Below are 21,486 nucleotides of genomic sequence, written 5' to 3' on the forward strand. Positions count from 1 at the left end.
GCTAAATCAGTTAAAGCTCCTTACATACATTTCACAGGCACAAATGCACCAAGATCCAGCCAATTCCACAGTACATGCGCGCCCCATTGCAATGGAAAACTAGAATTAGCCTTTACATACAGGCAAACCTCAGTAACCTACCAGATTTTAGTACTGCATGGATTTAGCATATAAAGGTCCATATTTTCCATTAAAATAGCAGACGTGCTCTGTATAAAGAATACGACAATTAGTATTTTACGTTGTATGGAAGATGATACCACCATCAAGAGTTTCCCAACGCTCTCCCACTCTATGAAAATAAACTTAGTATTTTTTTATTATTTATTAGTTCTGAAGACTAATACCAGGTTTCATAACATTTAAGCACAATAATATACAGGAGACAGTATACCATATCAGTTTTGGGCAATCACAGCTTATTTACTATGGTGAGCTATTTTATACAACTTTGTCCAATTTGTATACTGAGCAGATTCTCCTCCCCCTTCCAAATATTTCAAAGAGAAGCTTTTCTCTACAGCAATCCCTCTTAAATAAGAGGGACAGATCACAGTTTACATTCCATTTTTACATAAACCCAAAATCACGAACCCAAACCCAAAAATAAAAAGTGACTTCAAAAATCAGTGTTCAATTTTACATAACTGTACTTTGCACTACTTTTTGCATGACAGTAAACTGAAGTAATACATGCTAATAATTAGTGAATGCTTACCTTTGCCTCTGGATTCGCTGCCAGAATTTTGGCACCACACTCTACAGAGGCATAGTTATTTCTGTTTTTCTGAACCTTTTTTGTGGAATGCTGTCCACCAACAGCAGAAGGGTGCATTGATTGACCTAGGAACAGAAAATACTGGTATTATAACAAGACTCACATAACAAACGTTTTCACTTGCAGGGAACTGCTGTCACTGCTTTTCTGTAATAAATGCCATTACTCATGTAATTTTAGTAGGAATGCAAACCTACTGGCTGCATTCTGGATTCAGCTAGTTTGACTATTCAGATTTAAGACAAGATTAAAGCAGTCTGTATTTAAAGGAAACAAACGAATCCTGAACTTACTCTTTTCTTTCTCTACTTCCATGACTTTCTTCTTCCATTCATCAAATGTCGGAATATCTCCAGGATCCTTTGGAGTTATCACAGATGTAGGGTCAATTTCTCCCGTTTTCTTATAGTCTTTCTGGAAGAAAAAAAAGAACACCATCAATTGTGAATATTTTTCAATACAAATACTGAAACAAAGATGAATTTTAATGCTTTTTAAAAAAGCAACACCTGCTCAACTTCTACATCAAGTCAACAGGAGATCCATCATTTGAATAGATGCTGAAAACTTAGTGTCAAGATAGATAAACACATGATGGTTTCCTCCCAGAATTCTAGACTTTCACTGAGATGCTGACAATTTTTGTCATTGAACTAATCCATTTCAAGTACAACGTAAACATTCTGTCTCATAAAACATCTGCTTTGTCTTCAAGATTTTTGCTTCTCCTCTCCCTAAGAAAAAAAGGTTTCCCTGTAGCAGAAATCTTCAAAGACAACTGCTGCTCATGACAGAATTCCAGAGGTACCCTGGAGTTTCCAAAAACCACAAAGAACAGCAGAATTAGGTATTTTTTAAAAAATTATTTAATGTTTAATACAAAAAACATGTTTTGGACCTGCCAAAGTAATTACACTTTAATTTAACCATAGGCTATACTACCATTTGAAGTCGTAACTTCTTCATACAAACATTTCCAGCACATCAGATATGAAAAAAACTTTTGCTAGGCATTTAAAGCGAGGAAGATTTATTGTTTTGCAGCCAATATTTTACATGTAATTTTCAGAAGGACTGCTTTGTAGGTTGACATCTTTGCACTTACAAAAGTATTTCACACAGTTCTATAACTGAAAGCCCTCAAAAAGAGAGGAATAATGCATAAAAGTGACGTGACAGAATTCCTCACGTGACATACAGTGCAACAGAACTTTAGATTTGACATATCCGAATATACATCCCCACATAATTTAAAATGAGAGGGCCTAAAAAAATGATTTTCTTCTTCTCCCGAAACTTCAGAAATACGTGATCCTCCCCGGACTATGAGGGAAGTGACAAATCAAAAAGCCAACTGAGTAAACGATGTTCTTGCTTAACTATGACATAATGCCAACGCCACAATTATTTAATTCAGTCATTAAAGAATTAGGTTATTTTTAAAAACTGCTTTATTTAAAGCATTTTTATAAGTCAATTTACACCTTTTTTTTGTAGTCAAATTCTTTAGAATACTCTTTCTGACTGCATTTTAAGGCACACTGCAGTCTGTTCAGTGGAAATAACTTCTTAGATAGACTACACATTTAAAAAGTTAACAAAGTTATTAGCGAAAATCTAAATGTGATCCTAAAATTGCAAAACGTGGTGTTACTGTGGCCTTGGACATTCTTTACCTATATAAAACAAATAAGCTTTATGAAGTGCCTCTCAATAACAACATAAAGGCAGTCCCACAGTTCAGACTAAGTCTTGTCTAGCTAAGTAACCCAATTTTAACACTGGGCAAGCAAGATACCTAGGAAAGAACAACACAGCAAACATTTTGTATTTCCTACAAGCCTCGTCTTTGCCTCTAGCCATCTGCTTGCTGCTCAGGAACTTCCTGACTCAAGTCAAGAGTCAACTTTGAGACTCCCCTTCTACAAGCCTACCTGGACCGCAAACCCCCTGCCTTTCTTTAACCCACGTAGAGAAAGTCAGCATCCTACAGAAAGTCCCACCTTAACTACCTATTACACGAAGAACAGTTCTGCATTCTGCTCCAGACGGTTTTGTTTGGTATGATTTCCCCAAAGCTCGTACTGGAAGAGACTTCGCTCAGAAAAACTGAGTTGTGCAAAATGACTGAACTTGCTGCCCTTTTCTTCATTTTAAACTTTTATTGAGAGGGCAATATCACACCCACACACAGTGCTTACAATGCAAGAGCTATGCATTTATACAGTGGCAATCAGAAAAGTGATGGAGATCACTTATCTTTAACACTGTTGATACTTTAACAGAGGTCTTTGTACTCCTGTGCACGCTGAGCAGACAATCTCAGTACCGCTTACCTCCCTTTTTAAGTTCTCAGAGGCATTCAGAGCAGATTTTTGATCTGCCCCCTTTTCAGCTGCTGCAACTTTTGACTCAAACTCAGATTTTGTCTTCTTTCCCTTGCCATGTGAAGAAGATATGTTCTCTATATGTTGGCCTGCAAGGCTGAAAGTTTTAGAGCATTAGGACCTACAAAACGATCACATTTTCGGTCATATACAATATTAAAACACACGTACAAATGCAGATAAGCAAGCACATGCAGATCTTTGTTGCAAGGCCAGGACAAAAAAGAACAGTTACCTTTAAATTATTTAGTCTCAAAACCTACTTCAATACTCACCTCTCTGGTGGACTGACAAAAGAGGAAGGCTCACTCTGAGGGTCAGCCTCAAGTGTCCCACCAATATCACAGTCAGGTTCTGACTGTTCAGCTTCACTAGAGCTGACTACAGGGATATCAGCACGGGAATTTTCTATTGCACTGAAGGAAAGAAATAATATGCTTTTTACCCTTCTGATAATACAAGTAATCCTGCTAACCAACTAGATAAACTAAAGATATTTGAAAGTTTTAAAAAAGCAACAATCTCAGGAATAATTAAGGAAACAGAAGGGGGAATGAAGTATGCCGTACTTGTGGAACAGCATTCCCAGTTGTGCAAGAACAGAAATTCTTCTTCACACATTAGTCCCAGCAAATAAACTCAAAGCTAGCTTCCCATCTCCCAGAACTCCCACTTACCACAAACACTGCAATGGATAATTTTGCCAATCACCACTACAAACTACAAGCTTCACAACCATCTGAATGCCAGCAATCTTCTTTCTCTTTCAAGAGAGAATCTTAAACAGGAGACTGAATCCCATCACTAAAAGCTCCTAACGTTACCAAGTCAAGGGGGAACAGTCAGAACAGAACTTGGCCAAACGTATACAAGGAAAGGTGTGGCATAACAGAACGTGGCACAGCCTGCCTGACTTTTTCCATTCGTTTTTTTTTCTGCTAGTGCAATAGAAATGATGTAATCCAGTAGATGATTACCTATGCTGCATGAACAGCCTGAACTTGCTTATCTGCCCATTGCTTTAATTCTTCCTTCCCAAGGAGAACAAACATGCTGCATCAGGCAAATACTAAGGCAAAGACGAAAAGAAAGCCTCCCTACGTGCTCTTTAGGAGTGATGGAGTGGGTGGGGAGAGGAAGATGGACAAATGGTAACTTTCAGTCAGTAACTTCTGTAACTTTCGCCTCCAGTGCAGGGATGAGTTTCATATTGATCTAGGAGGTTATAAACCAGATCTAACTAAAAGCCTTTATTTTGCTTCCTAAATTTCAACATAAGCACACAGAGCTGCAAAAACACAAACAGCACTTGGGCAACTTAGAAAGTGATCTTTTTGGTTCTGACAGCTAAATTCACAAAAAGAAGCAGCCATAACAAACACAAGGGAACAATTTTAGTACCTTTCACATGATAAAATTCCCTTGATACAAAACAAAAAAACCTCACAGGCATTCAGGACTGTAGCATAATCTATCAAACACCTGGAATACAAGAAGTTATTAGCTATAAACAGAATAGTTTCCCTGTAACCCCCCAGGATGTACATCTGAGATGCACACAGGCTAGCTCTGCATGTAACACTAATAGCCAAAGAAAGGTTGACCACTTTGCTTATAATTAAAAAGCTCCACATATTCTTGGTGAATAGATGACAGTATGAATAATTATCAACTTAATAAAATATAGAACAAGTATGAATTGACATATATATATGCATCAGATATATCATATAATCATATATATCACATATCTCTAAGTTGATATATATAGAGAGAGAGATATCAGGGTGTACCTGCCTGGCCTTCAGTATCTAGGTTTGGCAGGAGTAGCACAAGCCTAAAAGCTGTAGCACCCCCCCTGCTTGGGGCGCTTTCATTTGTTAGCAGTCTTGCCTTCATTTTTAAAGTGCATTACCAAGCTCACTATGCATAGCAGCTGTTGTCACTTAAAGCCAGAATAGCACAAATTATTTTTCAATAAGCTTTCCACAAATTATGGCTGCACAGATAAGCTACAATGGCAACAAGAAAGGATTTACTTTGAAATAGTCTGGAATAAAATTACTTCCAGAATATTTTGACTAAGAGATCCTGCTGCGCTATCAGACCAGTAACACCTAATGGAGCTGCAGTTTGCTACACTGATAAGAATTAACATCTAAAACAGAAAAAATGTTGTCTAACAATAACAAACACAGCTGAGTCTTTTTAAAAATCTTGTTCAACTATGGAGCTGGACTAAACCAAAACCCTTCTAGGGTATTAAGAGATATTCTGTATTAAAATCGACTACAAATTAGTATTTAAAGTCAAACTGAAGTTTGAAAGAATGTATAAATATGCTATGTCCCCTCTATTCATCCTGTCCTTTCTTCCTGTAAAGAGCACTAGGATCAGAGCACTACTCCCCAGAACTAATAAATCAGGTGCTCCAAAACAAGTTTCAACACTCCTCTGCTTGATAGTTTGAGTCTTCAGAGTTCACCACTCTAGTATTCTGCAACTACAGTAGCAAGACTATTTTCAACAAGTACACGATACCGAGCTTTTTGTTTTAAATGAAGATCCTGAATCTCCTCCAGCACCTGACAACAGTAGGGCCTGCATCTAGTTATATAAACAAGCTTGTACAGCAGTCGGCAAAAGCTATAAAAAGAAACACTGAAGTTACATTCCAGTTTTGCTTTATGAAAACTGCAAGTTTTGGGAGCTCGATTTTCCAGGACTTGTGATTAAAGACATTTAAAGGTACTTAAGTGTTAGCCCTAGCAGACTAGGTAAGATCAGTCAGACAAGAAGACTTTCAGACCTCTGCTATGCTAAGACCACTGAATTTAGTGAACCAGCAAAACTGGACACACAAAAAAACAAAGAACTAGGGAATTCTACTTCATTCTTAATGTGTTAAATTTTATCTGTCAAAATATTAGATCTTTATTAGCAGACAAAAGAATAGATACCCTTCAGCACAAAAGGACAAGGAGCATTTTGTGAAGGTACCTAGAAGTATATACGTGTGAATTTCTATACTACTATTCAAATTTGACTGCACAGCATTCCACAAAAGAATGGAAACAAAAGTAGGGACATCAATTCTTGAATGACTCTGTCTACAGCAGCAGAGGTAGCTTTGCAATACACTACTAAGTACTAGATTTTCAAACAGCTTGGATATGTTTATACTAAAATTTGGTATTTTTATCAGAAGTCTCTTACTAACAGAACTCATTTAAGACTGCTCTGTTCCCAGTCCTGGAGCAAAACCCAAAACCCTACAAAGTTCATCTTCAACTGAAAGCAAAGGCCATAACTCAGCCATGATGCTCATTATCACAGATGTGCAGCATCAACACTGGGGGCAAAAATCCTGATGTTGAAGACCTGGTGGCTTTTATAATACAGATTACACAGCATGTAAGTGACGCTGAATTTTCCCCTTTCAGAGCAGCACCTTAAAACTGGTAATGGCAACAGTCGAGCAAATATGCAATTCTTAATCCACAGATTAAGTGATGGCATATTCCATTAGCATTGACACCATAAACCAAAGAACAACAAAGCAATAGCACGTAACAGCCTAGAGAAGTACAGTTCCTCATCCCTGTTAAACCTGAACACGCAACCCTTTTAACATCAGAAAAAGTGGTGTTCTATCAAAGACCAAAACAACGGAATTAAACTTACTCAGGCTGCGAGACTGTAGGTATCTCTGAGGTAGGTGAACTGGAATTATTTTCAGTGCTTGCAACTATGCTAGGTGAAGCTCCATTTACATCTACTGAAGGTGGAGTCTGAGCTTCAGGCTGGCTTGTTTCACTTACTTCTGTAGCCTGTGAAAACATTACAGATGAACATAAGTTTTAGAAAACTTGAATAGAGAAAGAGTTCTTGTAAGAACACTTACTACGAAATTTTAACAGTTCAGTAACTGAGATTTCTGTCATCAATAAACCTGAAAACCAGACAGCAGGACAGATTGGAAAAGTTTTCTTTCTTCATAAACCTAGCTGGCATTCAGTGCTACTTCGGGGCAGTTACAACACTTTTTCATAGCCTACAACAACAGCATAAAAATATTAACTGGAAAAGCATGTGCAACAGCTTTGTCAACCATGAGGAAAAGACCACGAAAAGATAACCACAAGAAAACGAGCTTGAATATTTCAACAACTGAAACGAGCAGTTCTATTTGCATGCTTCAATACAGTTTGATTTTCATCCTCAGCTGAACTTTGGGGAAAGCTTCCAATTTTAACACGCCAATGGAGGTCAGAAATGCATTTAAAAGTCTATTCTGTGCTCTAACTTAAACAAAGATAAGTCATTTATCACTTCTGAGAGTTCAGTAATCTTGAGGTGTACTAACTCTAGTTCTTCAGTTTTATAAGCATGTGCACAGCCTAACCAAAATAAGTATTTCTGAATCTGGAAGAGTACACAACCACCAAAACTGGTCAGATCAATTCTTTGCGGCAATAAAAACACTTGAAACAAGAGTCTCTCGTCAATACCAGGATTACTCTGAGTCATCTAACTAAACATGAAGAAGTCTAGGTTTACACCACAGAATTACATATTTATACTATGCAATATATATAATCGGAAGTACATCCTACTTAGGTTGTCTTGTAACCTACAGAGCACAAATGTATACGTTAAGTCATCTGTAACAGTGGGCTTTGCAACATTTAACACCTGGCACTGACTTAATATTAACAATCGTGCAAATAGTTAAAACAAAACCATTTGGAAAATGCTTTCATTTTAAACAAAGGAAGTAAAACTGACAAAAGGCATAGAAGATGAAAGCTAACAAGTGACTGCTACAATCACCACGTCTGACCTATATAAAAGATTTCAGTGAGTTTTTTTTTAAGAGACATCCATACCTGTAACATCCATCTTTAATTTACCTTGGAAAGATTTAGTCAGTACCTACAAATACTAAATTACTATTACTTATGCACATGGGAAATGCAAGATCTCCTAGCCCACAAGTTTTCTTCTTCATTGGAAATGAGTCTGGCAGCAACCCTACGTGCAAGCAAAATGTGATAGATGGTTACCTATATGGTTACCAAGAGCTTTAGACAACTCAAAGTGAAAGACTCTGAAATATAAGAGGCATTTGAAGAGTGTAAGGAGAGTGAGTGAAATAATAGGCTTACCTGGTCAGATTTTGTAGAGTCATCAAGTAGCTCTTCTGTGGAGTAACTCTGCGTACTTGAGTCTGCATGCTCAGACTCCAGTCTGTGACCAGCCTCTTCCCTCTAGTATATTAAAAGGTAAAAAAAAGTATGTATGCAGTAACAAATGCCTTCTTGTTCTAATAAGAGGAGCCAGCTTTGGCAGAGACTGATTACTACCTTTACAACCACCAGAACATCAACAAGAAACTAAGCTTTGTGAACCTTCAGAACCACTGCCCATGTACATTTAAATTCTCATCCGTACAAAGGCTACAGCAAATTAAATCAATTCAGTTAAACACCTTCAAGGGCAAGTTTGTGTGCTGGGACAAGTCAATCACTCTGCCATAGTCTGCTGTGTTGACAAATCCTCCCTATTCCTGTGCTGCCCAAAAGAGGGAAGAAAAGTGATCCTACAATGGCTTTCAAAAGACAACCATTATAAAAGGACTACGAAGTAACATCTGGCACATGTGTTATAGCAGTCTTATCTGTAAAACTGCAATAAATTCTTAAGTCTGTTGTAACCTTTTTAAAAAGCTTTTGCTTTTACAACTAAAGATTTACTGTCAGGTGCAATGAATTCACAGAGCAAGAATGAATATGCAATTTACGAAAAAAAATTCTATAAACACCAGGCTGTGTAACTAATGAATTTACTTCACTCTCTGAAATATGTGTTTTTAAGGAAAACAACTACACCATACACAAGTTATTTCTGTGGACATTCTTCCTACAGCAATAATTTAAAATACGAGAAAAATCTGGTAGGAATTCCCATATCCCTTGCTTTTACAAGGGCAATCTAAAATTCTCTGGTCAAACAGAAGTGCTAGTGTTTGGACCCCAAAACAGGCAGCTATGCTATACAAGACTAAACACCAATGATGCCTCGAGAAGACATGTAAGGAAAACTGAACAAGAGCTGGAACACTGCTCCTTCTTACAGGACATCTCCAGCAGCCTGGTTAGAAGTAACAGCCACACGCTTAAGACTTCTCACACACCTAAGAGATTTTTCTTTAATGAATAAAAAATTACAGCATGATGTATGAGCTTTCACATCTTTAGGTTTAAGCTGAGAAATTATCTTAATAATGCAGCAATGCTAATGGAACAAAGGGAACAATGCTGAAGAAAGCAGGAAGACATACACCAGCGGCTTCCCAATCTCAAAGCTCACTTGATCTTTCCCGGTTTATTATAGCAGCCATTGAACCTAAGCAGGATTTTTTAAAAAACAAAAACCAACACCACACATCATGTGTTCTTATGGCTTTAAAGCACAGCTTGTCTGCCAAATTCAGGCAGCTAGAAGAATAGAACCAAATGCTATTTGGATGTACAAGCCGGCAAAAAAAAAAAAGCTGCCCTAGACATTGAAACGTGTAAGAAACAGACAACAAGAAAGTAAGTCTTTCTAGCCAGACAGCTCACCACTTGCGTCAATTAGAATGTTTGACATGTTTTTCCAGTTTTTATGTGGCATATAGAAAGTGTCTTGGAATCAGGACCATGACAATACTACTGACTGAAGGAGGAAATGGGACGCCGTTAACATCAATGTTATCTGTGCTTATCATAGGATGATTCTTTACCCGTGTAAATAAAACTGAATCACCATGACTTTCTCATACAACTCAATTGCTTGAGAACTCGCTATGGAATCGAAATATGCAGAAACCCACCATGGGTTAATCATGGTGGAACCCAGGCCACTCAATAGTGCCAAGCAATGTAGGCAAGAAGGAGACAATCTTATTTTGTATTTTACATACATATTTTAGCTTTGTTAGTTTTCATTTGATGGAATGAAAAAAGGATGAAGACGGATTTAATGAAACAATTTATCTTAAACCTTCTATTTAGGATAGCAGACATTCGTGCACTGGGTTTCTAACACAACACAGACACAATGTGTATACCGCAGCTGAGACTTAACAAGGCCATCAGTTTTTATCGTGGTCTCTACAGAGCCACGTACAGTCCCTAATAACCACTTCTGACAGCTGGCACCCCAAATAAAAAAAACACTGGGCCACCATTACTAGCTTGACTATTTGTCTCCCTCCCCCCAAAACCTGTCCAGCTGTACTGTCAGATAAGAGCAACAAATCGAGTAAAGGAAACAAAACCAGGCGGATATCACGGTTCACAGAGCAAGTGAGTACATCAAACATTCCAGCCAAGAAGGCTATGAACCAAAGCGTATGATTCAGTTTTATTTTTTCAAATATCAAGTCAGACTAAGCAGCTTATTAACATGATTTATTTAACATACCTTTTCCTGGATGTTTTCGCCATCACTTGCCAGGGCACAAGCATCACTTGAAGCATATTGCACTGCAGATGAAAGACTGTCTTCACAAAAGACATGCCAAATAGGAAGCCTGTTAAAGAACACAGAAAAAACAAGGTCAAAGTCTTGACTTTAAATGAATAAATAACATTTTAATATTCCCTCAGCATCGCCTCCCTCAACTTTTTTTTTCAGTTGTTCCCAAAACACATCTAAAAAATAATATCTGTGTACAGTTTACAGATACTTGTTTAGCAAAGCTGTTAGTGAACTAAACTTTAAGAAATTTCTAGCCACCACTACATATATATTACTTCCAAAAGACAAAAATAACAGCAAAACAGTTACTGGGGTGATACCATGTCACAAAGTGGAAGGTGACAAGTTAGTTTCTGCATGACAGAAAGAATTTGAATCAACCTTTTCCATACAGTCATGGAGTATCTTCAGCAGCATTTTTTTACTAAGGAGAAACTAAAGCCACAGTTTAAAAAAAAGCCTCTGTTTACTTATTACTTCAGAAAATTCTATAGTGTCAACATCATTAAGCACATTTAAGATAATTAGCAAAAATAAGTTTGCTAGTCAAAAGGCCCATGCGAGAAAACTAATGAAAACAGACCCAAATGGAAAACCAGGTGATGGCTTTACTAACACCTCCACTTTTTTTTGTACTTTCAGTTCCAAACAGCTTTGCTTTGAGTGGAAATGGATTTATTTCTGTGATAAGGCAGCCAGCATCTATCCAAACACTTGCATGAGAACAGCATCTCACACTGCACATAGCGCACAGCCCCCGGACATTCTAGGTAACATCCATCCAGCAACCCCTTAGGCTTGGAGGCCCAAAGGCCACTGAAGGTCTTCACACAGGCTCTGAGTCTGACCACGTTATGCAAATTCAGTGTCCTGTGTGGTTTTCAGCTACACTTGAACACCAGAGTCCCCTGCCACATTAAAGCAAACGATTGCCCAGGAAATATTGACATGACAGCCAGGCAGCCGGTTTGACCCTACATGAATTTACACAACCATCACCTCACACCCTGCAAAAGCAGAGCCTGTCCTACAAAGGGACACATGGCTGCTGCAGATCTTTGTGCAAATAAGAAAATTGGGTACAGCACCCTTCTGACATAAGATCTGAAATCTAAAGCACAGCCTTAACAGTCATCCATAACAGTAACAACGTTAATGGGTCATGACTTGCCTACACCACTGGCATGAGCCTGAGGTTTAGAATTACACCTGTCTTGACAGCTCGGAGATCACCTCTACTGGAAGCATACGCAGCATAGATTCCTCCAACAAGGAGCGATCCGTATTGCACCACACCGCAGTCAGGTACCACATTTTGAGCAGTTTCATGCGTGCACACACTCGTGTGTAAGCACACCCGTACGCAGTCGCAAACTGAGCACTACTTCTCCAGGCTGGAGGCTGTCACAAGAGCAGGCTTTTGGTGTTGATACAAACCTATTGCTCCTTTTCTACCTGCATCAGCAGGGGAAGCACGAGCCAGGTGCTCACCTCTCCAACGCCAGGTGTCTCACCACCAGAGGAGCAGACAACGAAGCTGTGGGATGACTTACTGGGCTGGAGGCAGGTAAAGAAGGCAGGCCAGGTTGGTCACACCTACCAACTCCTCTTCCTCCGAGGTGATGGCTTTCCTCTGAAGTAGACAGAAGCCCTCAGAGGCCAACTGAAGCAGTTGGAATTATCAGAAACTAGCACACTGAGCAGAGGGGTATGGAAGTCCTTATAACCACAGGTTGCAGCAGGTACAGTCTCATGTCCCAGTTAAGCTGAAAACGAGGAGCATGCACTCGCACATCTTATATCCCTATCTCATCAGGTAGCTAGTTCCTTGTTCATACTAATTGCAACGTTACTGACCTTCGTGGCCTTTCACAGTCCTATTTCCTAACTCTCGCTCAGAACAATTAGCTGTGCTGAAACTCTGAGTCCCTTATTCTTCTGAAACGTGGTTTCAATCATTCTGCAGTGAAATGTTCTCATGCTTTTAATTCCAGCACCTCTGCTGAACTGCTCTTCCTGCTATAATGACTGCCTGTTTCTTCATAAAAATACAAAAGATCCAAAATTACAGAGAACATAACCACAGCTCACTCCAGTCCTTTATTATACATACACACCAATGTTTTTTCCTGTTTTGCTAGTGCTAAGGCAGCAATCTTCAGTGAGCTGTATGGAGCAACATTAAATCCCTTAACACGGAAAAGGAACGAGAGCACTGGCTGTGAACCAGCATTTTAAAACAGGGCACATTTTCACAACCGCATTAATAACTACTTTCGCATCTGCAGTCACAAAAAGCACTTAGCAGAGAAGCAAGACATCCATTTCTAGCAGTATCATCAATACACTGCCTTCAAACACAAGTCATGCTTTATTAGAACACGACTGCAGCGTATAAAAAATGTGAGCAACACGGCTTATATTCGAAAGTTCTTCTCGGTCTGATCCCCAGCTCAAACACAATGCCTCAAGCCTGCGAAGAGCCCTCTAAGCCAGGGAGGGGACCGAGAACTCTTTTGGTGTGTGTACACATGCACAGGACAACCTGGGCCCTGCTGCAACAGTGGCAGGGAGGATCTGACTGCGAACAGAATCCCTCCCTGAGTTGAGCAAACTCGGACAGCACGTCCAGTGAAAGCAGAGCAGCTCCTGCAGCTGCACACAGGAATGCAGCCTTCCCTTCCTCATGGCAAGAGCAGTAATTTATGCTGACTTGGAAGCAAGCAGCCCTGATGTCCAGACAGTCCTGGAGATCAATCACTAGATCTACTGTCTCAGGCACAAGCTGTAACTTCAGGTGAGGCAACAGTGTGGGAACACCAGAGACTGCTCCAAACAAGTAACTAACACTTCGTGACTTCACCCGAACACAGAAGTCTTCAATAGTTCCCTTCTTGTTCGGTGTGACTCAAAATAGCAGCTGCTATTAAATCTCACAGAGAACAAAGAAACTTAAGCACGAGTCGTTTCAGATCATTAGCGTATTTTAAAAGCTGTTTTCACTGATCCACCATGAACTTTTCAGCTTGATGTGCACAAACCCCAAAGCAAAAGCTGCAAGCCCAAACACGGAGGGGAAAAAAATCCGTACTCTTCCCAGGGCAGGCCCACACTGTGGTTCTCCACTGAAGCAGAAAGTCTGCTCACCCCTCTGAATGGCACGTACATTTATTGCTGTACAGATTAGCTATGCTCTACTGATGGCTGGGAGGGCTTTGAAAGAACTGAAATTCAAAGTGCAGGTGGCTTTGAAATCACAGTGCAGGTTTCTTGGGAGAGACTGTCCAGTTCTAGCTTGCCTCCAACTCTAATTGTGAAGGCAGCCGTAGAGGACTATCAATAGGTGCACTGTGGTGCAGCTCCTCCTAACTGTTTTGACAAGCATAAAAATCAAGCTGAAAGTAAGCAACTGGTAAGAAAAAAGTGAAACATACACGTTACAGCTAACCCCGAAACAAATTTAAATGAGTAAAACCTGAAGGTAAGAGCAGTGTTTCCACAGCTTGATCTTACCAAACAGCCTAAGCTTTTCTTTCCAAAAGCGCCATAGAAAACACTCACATTTGCACAAGATTCAGTTCAGACACATCTGTCCTCTAAATGATTCAAGAGTTGCCTTAAATTCTCCCCAAACAAGACCTATTTTTGGACACCAGAGAGAAGCAGCTCGTTACAGCGTAGAGCTGACATCCCTGAGACAGTAATTTCAAGCAAAGGGAAAATAAAAGGAAGCTTTCACGAGTGTACTGATTACAACACCTCCTTGAACGCGAACAAACAGCCTTTCCAGGGCGACCACCGACATTTTGTACACCTCCCGAGGGTTGTGTTACCAACAGGTGCAGATGCACCGCGTCCAGCAGCTAAGAGGGAGAAGGAAGATGTCGCCGTCCCTGCCGCGTGGCACGTCCCTACCGAAAACATTCACAGGATCGGTTCAGAGCAGGCCTCTGCAAGAGGAGCGGGGTGGGTTTGGGGTCTGGAGGGGAGAGAGCCTGCGGAAGGCATGAGGTGCCCCTTTGCTGGCTGCAGAGCTGGCCTTCTCGGTAACACAGTAACCTACCTTGGATAAATTGATTTAAAAGGAGAGAAGTTGTGAACAGTGAGGAAGGCAGGAAGCGTTCTGCTTCCCACCAGCCCTGCAGGTCTCTGGACCTGTCACCAGACACACAGTTTAAAAAAAAGGCCCTGGGAACAGGGGCTCAGGGGATCCAAGCCCAGGCCCCAGCCAGCCACCTCCCGTCTGCTGGCAAAATAGAGCTAATGGCACTGGGGAATCTTCACCTGGTTGCTCAGTGGGATCAGCCTGTACCAGAAGAGCTCGGAAAGACAGAATTGCATTTAAAAGGACCCGCAGAAGGGAGCAAACCTCAGAGAAAGACAGCCAAGCTTTTAGGATGGCAACGTTACTTCAGCCAGTCAGGGAAAGATCCTTGCAAGGCACTGACAGCTGCAGCACAACCCCCGGACACAATACTCACTTCTGCACGTGAACTGGAAATAAGCGTTGATACACACACAGAAAAACCATTAGCCTACCTTACTTTTTTTTTTTTTTTTAAACACATACACCATTCATTTAGAAGCCATTTCTTACCACAGAAGAGCAGCGGGCCTTACCAAGACAGCTTTTAAAGTTATGATGGTTCCTTAAGAGAGAAGAAAGCCGAAGACTCCCTCCGAAGACCCAGACCAAGCAAGGATGCTGCCAGAAAGGCACCGACACACCCCATTTCTTACCCCATCCACTAACTGAGGAGCAGTGCTACCTATGTTCTTGCATTCCGGACTCATGTGCCACAACACGACTGAAACTGGAGCTTTTTTGCAAAGCCTTTCCTAACCCTGCTGTATTTTGCAGTTAATTTAGGTTTTTAGTATCCTGCCCACTCCTTGTGGAGAATGTGCTCTCCAGACTGTCCCCTCGTGGGAATGCCACACCAGGGAGACAGTTACTTCACTCATTCAGAGCCCAACAACTTACTTTTGACACTTCTTAATTTCATAGCCTCAGACAATGAAATTCCAATCCTCATAGTTTAAAATACGGCTTTCAGATTTTATTTATTTATTTATTTTTTTAAGTGAAATAGCATGCAGAGGCTGCAAAACAAGGCTGCACCACATGCTTTACCCGAGTGAACCGATTTAGTGCCCAGAGGGGCAGTCCCGCATCCCACTCTCAGCCACACATTGCTCCTGCACCCCTGCATCTGGTCTGGAGATCATGGACACACACCAATGAACTCCGGGGGTGAGGGGGGAGCTTTCAGGTGCTGCGTACTCTGACATAAAAACGCATGACTGAGGGAGGACACACCATCTGCCCGAGGCTGCCCACTGCTGCAAGTCAAACAGAAACCCAGGCTGAGGAGGACCGCCTGAGTGGAAACCTCTTTGTTGCTTTCTTACAGCACTCCCAATGTTACTCTCCCCCAGTCTAGAAAAGGCTGCTGAAGCAACTTGGCCGCTGCGATACATTCCTCCAGCTCCTACTCCTTCCTTGACAGGTGCTCCCAGGCACCCCACTTCTGGGCACAAGCAGCATGAGCCCCAGCATCGCTTCGCAGCGTTGGAGGGAGCCCCGACTTCTGCAACGCCGCTCCGGAGAGCACAGCTTAAGAGAACCTCCCATCATCATCAAACTCAAGTTACTTTCATGCAGAAGTGCTGGGAAAACACCATTCTGGAAAAAAAACACTGCCATAAAATCTGATACTGACCACGAGGACTAGAGGAGAACAGCGGAATAGCCAGAGACTGCCAGGCAGGCCTTTAGGGTCTGCAGCACTGTTTAACCCAGGTATTTCTGAAGGTTTCCCTCACTGCTTGTCTGCACGGGCTCGGTACTGCAATGGCAGGCTGAGAATAGCCTTCAGCTGCTCTGCAACAACCCCCCCTGCTTAAAACTCACTGTAGATAAAACACAGCCTAAAAGAGCCATGAAGTGGAATTTCTGCATGAATTCGACAACAGGAATCTGCCCTAGATCACTGCGAAGCTACTATGACCTAACACCCAGATGTTTTCTAATGTATTTTTAATAGACTTCAACAATACCTTGATTACCATTCCAAAATTCATCCAAGCCAAGACGTTTCCTTTGAGCACCCACGCTTATTTTGAACAGTTCAAACCATTTGCTGACATTTCAATCAGAAGGATTTTAAGTCATTTACAGCAGTATTTTCACTCACCTGAGCAAGAGTTCCCCGTGCTGGTTTGGGGATCAGTCTGCCTGTTCTGCCAGCTCACTGATTTCCCCAAGAATTACAGGAAATTTTGTAGTGGACTTACAGTTCTGCATTACCTTGTTCTCAGCCAAAAGACGTGCTAGCTTTAATGCTCAGAAACGTCACCCTCTTCAGACAGAGGGTTGTCCTCACCTTTAAGCGGTAACTTCTAGAGAAGCTGCGTATCCTCCCCTTGAAAGGAACGTGGACTTTGTAAACGCTGGACTAATAATGGAAGTGAAAGAAAACAAAAGCAAAAAAGCATTCTGGAAAATACAGTGGGAAGAAATGAGGGCGAAGGGGAACTAATAGTAAGTTAGAGAAAGGCATTTCAGAAAAAGATGAAGCCAGGAGCATCTCTTTGCAAGGGGCAGGGTCCTGGAGAGGAGCACGGCAGCCTGACGAGGGGGGCACACGCCACTCCCACGCACTGCTCCTACAGCAAGCAAACAAGTTGAAGTTTCTAGGACAAACCTTTTAGAAGACATGGCATGAAAGCATTTCTAGAATTCTTTGAAAATCAATGAAGGTAAATATTCAAGTGTTGTTTTTAAGGGAAGACACCAGAGCCCCTGCTCGCACGCAACACCTCCACATGAGCCGGGAAGAGCCAGGCACAGCTTGGGCTTTAAGGGCCAGGAGTTGCAAGGCAGCTCCCGTCCTGGCCTCAGCTACAGAGCAAAGACACTGCCAAACAAGATCCTGCACATCTAAGAGCACATCTTCATTCTGAAATAGGATGCCTGAAACAGGAGTTTTTAATTCTACCGACAGTGCCCAAATCATTTCTTCCTACCACAAAAAGCAGGCACACGATCCTTAATTTTAGCACCAGTTTTTTGGGGAGGTTTCTGTAGCTATGCAATGGGAGAACCAGCAGATAGTGACCGAACTGTGACCACCATTACAAGCGAGTTCCCTGAACAGCTCCACCTGGGCAGCCCCCTGAAACCACCTCCCTGCCCAGGAGAGGAGTTCTGCAACAAGAGGTACACTGCACCCTGGAGCACAAGCCCCGTGGTGGTGCCTTCAACCCATCTCGCCGCCAGCTCTGCCACTCAGCACCCTGCTGTCATTAACAGACACAAGCTCAAGGTTTAAGCAAGAAGCCAGTAACGGGGCCAATAATTGCTCAATCAGCAAAGCCTCTACTTCTGTGATCTCTAAGCCGGCTAACAGCTTTTGTCTGCACAGGACAGAGGGGGCAAGATAAACCCGAGCGATGTTCTCACGCTGCCAGAACAGCGCAGACTGTTGGAGCTCTTCTCGCAGTGCAGAAGCTTTCCACAAGCACACCCTCAAAAACGTACAAGACCGTACATGCAAACCAAAGACCAGGAAATTAGAAATACTCTCTCATTAAGATCTGCATAAGTCTTCACATTTAACCTGTCACAGGGAGGAATACAAAGTGATCCAAGATGTACCTGTACAGCAGCATCAGCCCCGGCCATGCCGCTGACCCGTACAGCTTTCAGGGTACATCTCGTTATGGATTTCAGATGCAGGACTCCAGCAGGGGTCTTCCAACAGCAACAGCACACATTGCTGCCAGCCACTTTGATACAGGCCTTCCTGCGCTGATGCAGCACGCTCACAAGGCAGCCACAACTGAAAAATCTTGATGTGCACACATACTTAATCCCCATTTTCCTTTTATTCATACTTGCAAAGCTGAGGATTATGAAAGGGTTCGTAAAAGCTAAGTAGATCAGGATGTGCAAAGCACTTTCTGGGATAGAATGAACCAGACAAATTAGCGCATGCATGATTTCCTTATCAAATGCATAGCTAACTCTTTGAAAGTGCAGCACATGGTAGGCAAAAGCTGATGTCAGAACAATTTACACAGGTTACTGTTCAAACAACTGTCACGGCTTGTCTCGGTTCAGCTCAGTTCCTATGAGCTTCTACTCCACTTACCCAGCTCCGTCTGCACTGTCAGACTGAAGCACTACAAGTTTTAAAGGTGTTTTTACGTGGCAAACATCCACAGAAAGGGATTCACAGAAGCATAAAAAAATCTCTGTAAATTCAGGACAACAGGAGTCTTACTTCTAGAGCAGTATATTCCCAAGCCTCATCCCCATCGAAAGTACTTCTCTAAAGCCTTGCAGCCATCCCACTCATTTGAACTCCCTGGGACAAGCTCACCAGCTCAGGCTGCTCACCACTGTCCTCCTTCCACGCGCAGTGTGCTTCAGAAAGCCTCCGGTACCGCACCTGTGATCCGCTGCTCCCAAAGAGCACCGTACTGCCGCTACTGAAAGGGCTCGAGCTAACAAGCTAGATTTGAGCTTCTATTTTTCTGTACATTTCTAATAGGCAAATACGTTTTTAACTGACCAGATGAGATCTTTTAAAACATCTTCTAGTTAGAAAGCTGTCAAATCAACCTTGCCACACCCCCCCTCCCTTTAACCGAACTGGTATTTCTTCACTGGTCCAGCTTCTTCAGACAAACTTTAAAAACGCATGGTATGGAAAAAAAAATACTTTAAGTTTAATTTCATCAAATAAAGGAAACAAGTGCCTATACAGAAATAAAAACGAAGTTCAGTTTAAAGAGAGGTGCTGAAAAAACACTCTCAGCATCACTTGAACTTATTTTTGTCTGGCATTTTGTCCTACTTTTGTTTTAATTTGTTGACCATTACTTTCACCTGTAAAAAGAGCTTCTCTCCCACCAGCATTTAAATCCGTTCCAGATTCCATTTCCAGACAACTGTATTTAAGAAGCCAAGATTTGTCACTCATGCCAACATTTGTAACACAGTCAAAGCCTTCCATTTACTATTTAAAGTTGCTTTACAGTTTACATGAACAAGAGCGCTGAACTTCTTTTTAGGAAGAAGTTAAATACACCACCACTTACCATGTTACATAGCTCAGCAACACAGCAGGGACTGAAAGACTTAAGAGACCTTCCAGTTACAGACCTGACATGGCTACTGAGAGAAAGCTGCAGCACCATGCTGCAAACAGAGGATTTTAAACTCTCTAACGTGAATTGCTGTTTGTACAACAGAGACTAGAGAAGTCGAGTTGTGCCCTTCCAACAGCTGAATTAGTCCACGAGCTCTTTAATCAGAAGTAGTCAGAGCGAGCAGGTTGAACATGATCTGAACTTTAATAGCGAGAGCTCTGGGATACTGCAGCACAAGCTCTGGGATCAGCTAAGACTGCTTGAAAGAGCAATCTTTTAAAAAGAAAGAAAAAAGCCTCAAGCCAATTTTTCTCCTATATATACACAAGATGAACACAAAAATCATCCGAACTTTACAGAGCAAGCATCTGATTTTAAAGAAGTTTGCTAGACATGATATTCCTTTGTCACTAGGGAAAAGATGCCTGAATTTTTTCTTAAAGTAACAGAAAACCAGAGAAAAACCTTGTTATAACAGCATATTAAGAAGGAGAACAACAAAATTCTCTGGCCACCTATGTATCATTAAACCGTGACCAGCTCCTCGAGCAACATACCTCCAGGCAAAAACAGGTTATCCACCTTCAATCCCCAGGAAAAAACAAAAACTTCCAAAAAGAAACCTACCTACACCCGTAGGAACCCTCTGTGAGAAGACACTTAATTGTCCTACAAGTGAAGAGAAGATGTCTGGAGCCAGTTTCAGCAGGTTCACAGCTCAGCCTGCCACACGTAGCTAGGAGCTTTTTATTCCTTTTAAAAAGTTTGCCTAAATGTAAACCCAACACCTAAATGCCCAACGGCTAAGCTTTCAAATTCTTTCTGTACTGACTGTGTTGTTTTCTAAACCCCAAAATACGACGATATGAACCAATCTGACAACTGAGCTTTCAAGTTCTTTCCGTGCTCAGTGTATTGTTTCCTAAACCCCAAAATGCGACAATATGAAGCAGTTTGGCAGATGATCTTTCAAGTCCTTTTTGTACTCACTGTGTTGTTTCCCGAACCCCAAAATACGATGATATGAACCAACTTAGCATCTGAGCTTTCAAGAAGCTCTGTCTGTACTCAGTATGTCAGTTCTTAAACCCCAAAACGTGATGGCATGAAGCAGTTCGGCAGCTGAGCTTTCAAGAAGCTCCTTCTGTACTCACTGTATCGTCTTCTAGTTCTTTTACCTCACTGCACTGCCTTCCAGACCCCAGAAGGTGCCGATACGGACCGATTTGACTCCTGAATTATCTAATAGCTAACACCACTGTCACTTGAGCAGCCGGGCGCTAACAGGCAGGTCCGTGGGCTTCCCCAGGGCCACCCCCCCAGAGCCCAGCACAGCCTCCACCACAATTCTCCACGCACGACTTAAAAACGAGCCACGGAAAGAACGCCAGAACCCCACACAGGCCGCACGAGCTCCGTCCCCTCGGCCGTGAGGGGGCCGTGAGGGGGCCGTGAGGGGGCCGTGAGGGGCCGGGGTCTCACCAGAGCAGGGCGCAGAGGCAGAGGCAGGCGCTGCGGGCCGGCGGCCCCCTCATGGCGGCGGCAGCTGGCGGCGCATCCTCCCCCCGCCGGCGGGGCCGCGGCCGTTGAGGCGGCTCCGGCGCGAGCGCGGCCGTTACCCGCCCGCCCAGCCCC

General features: G+C 42.1%; 1 protein-coding gene across 4 annotated transcripts in view; it reads right to left on the reverse strand.

Annotated features, from left to right (window-relative positions):
• SUCO (SUN domain containing ossification factor) overlaps window positions 1-21,486 on the reverse strand; it is a 40,641-nt gene extending 19,155 nt beyond the window's left edge. The window contains exons 1-9 of one of the 4 annotated variants that reach the window (XM_035537856.1): window positions 21,334-21,486; window positions 10,636-10,744; window positions 8,334-8,435; window positions 6,850-6,995; window positions 3,441-3,581; window positions 3,115-3,262; window positions 1,072-1,192; window positions 719-843; window positions 142-209 (exon numbers count right to left, since the gene is read on the reverse strand). In XM_035537856.1, coding sequence (XP_035393749.1) covers window positions 142-209; window positions 719-843; window positions 1,072-1,192; window positions 3,115-3,262; window positions 3,441-3,581; window positions 6,850-6,995; window positions 8,334-8,435; window positions 10,636-10,744; window positions 21,334-21,386 — 1,013 coding nt within the window. In that variant the 5' untranslated portion in view covers window positions 21,387-21,486. The remainder of the gene's footprint in view (window positions 1-141; window positions 210-718; window positions 844-1,071; window positions 1,193-3,114; window positions 3,263-3,440; window positions 3,582-6,849; window positions 6,996-8,333; window positions 8,436-10,635; window positions 10,745-21,333) is intronic. The other 3 variants (XM_035537855.1, XM_035537854.1, XM_035537857.2) reach the window with 3 other exon arrangements.

The sequence above is a fragment of the Cygnus atratus genome, chromosome 8 (genome assembly GCF_013377495.2).
Source record: "Cygnus atratus isolate AKBS03 ecotype Queensland, Australia chromosome 8, CAtr_DNAZoo_HiC_assembly, whole genome shotgun sequence".
Classification (NCBI taxonomy): domain Eukaryota; kingdom Metazoa; phylum Chordata; class Aves; order Anseriformes; family Anatidae; genus Cygnus; species Cygnus atratus.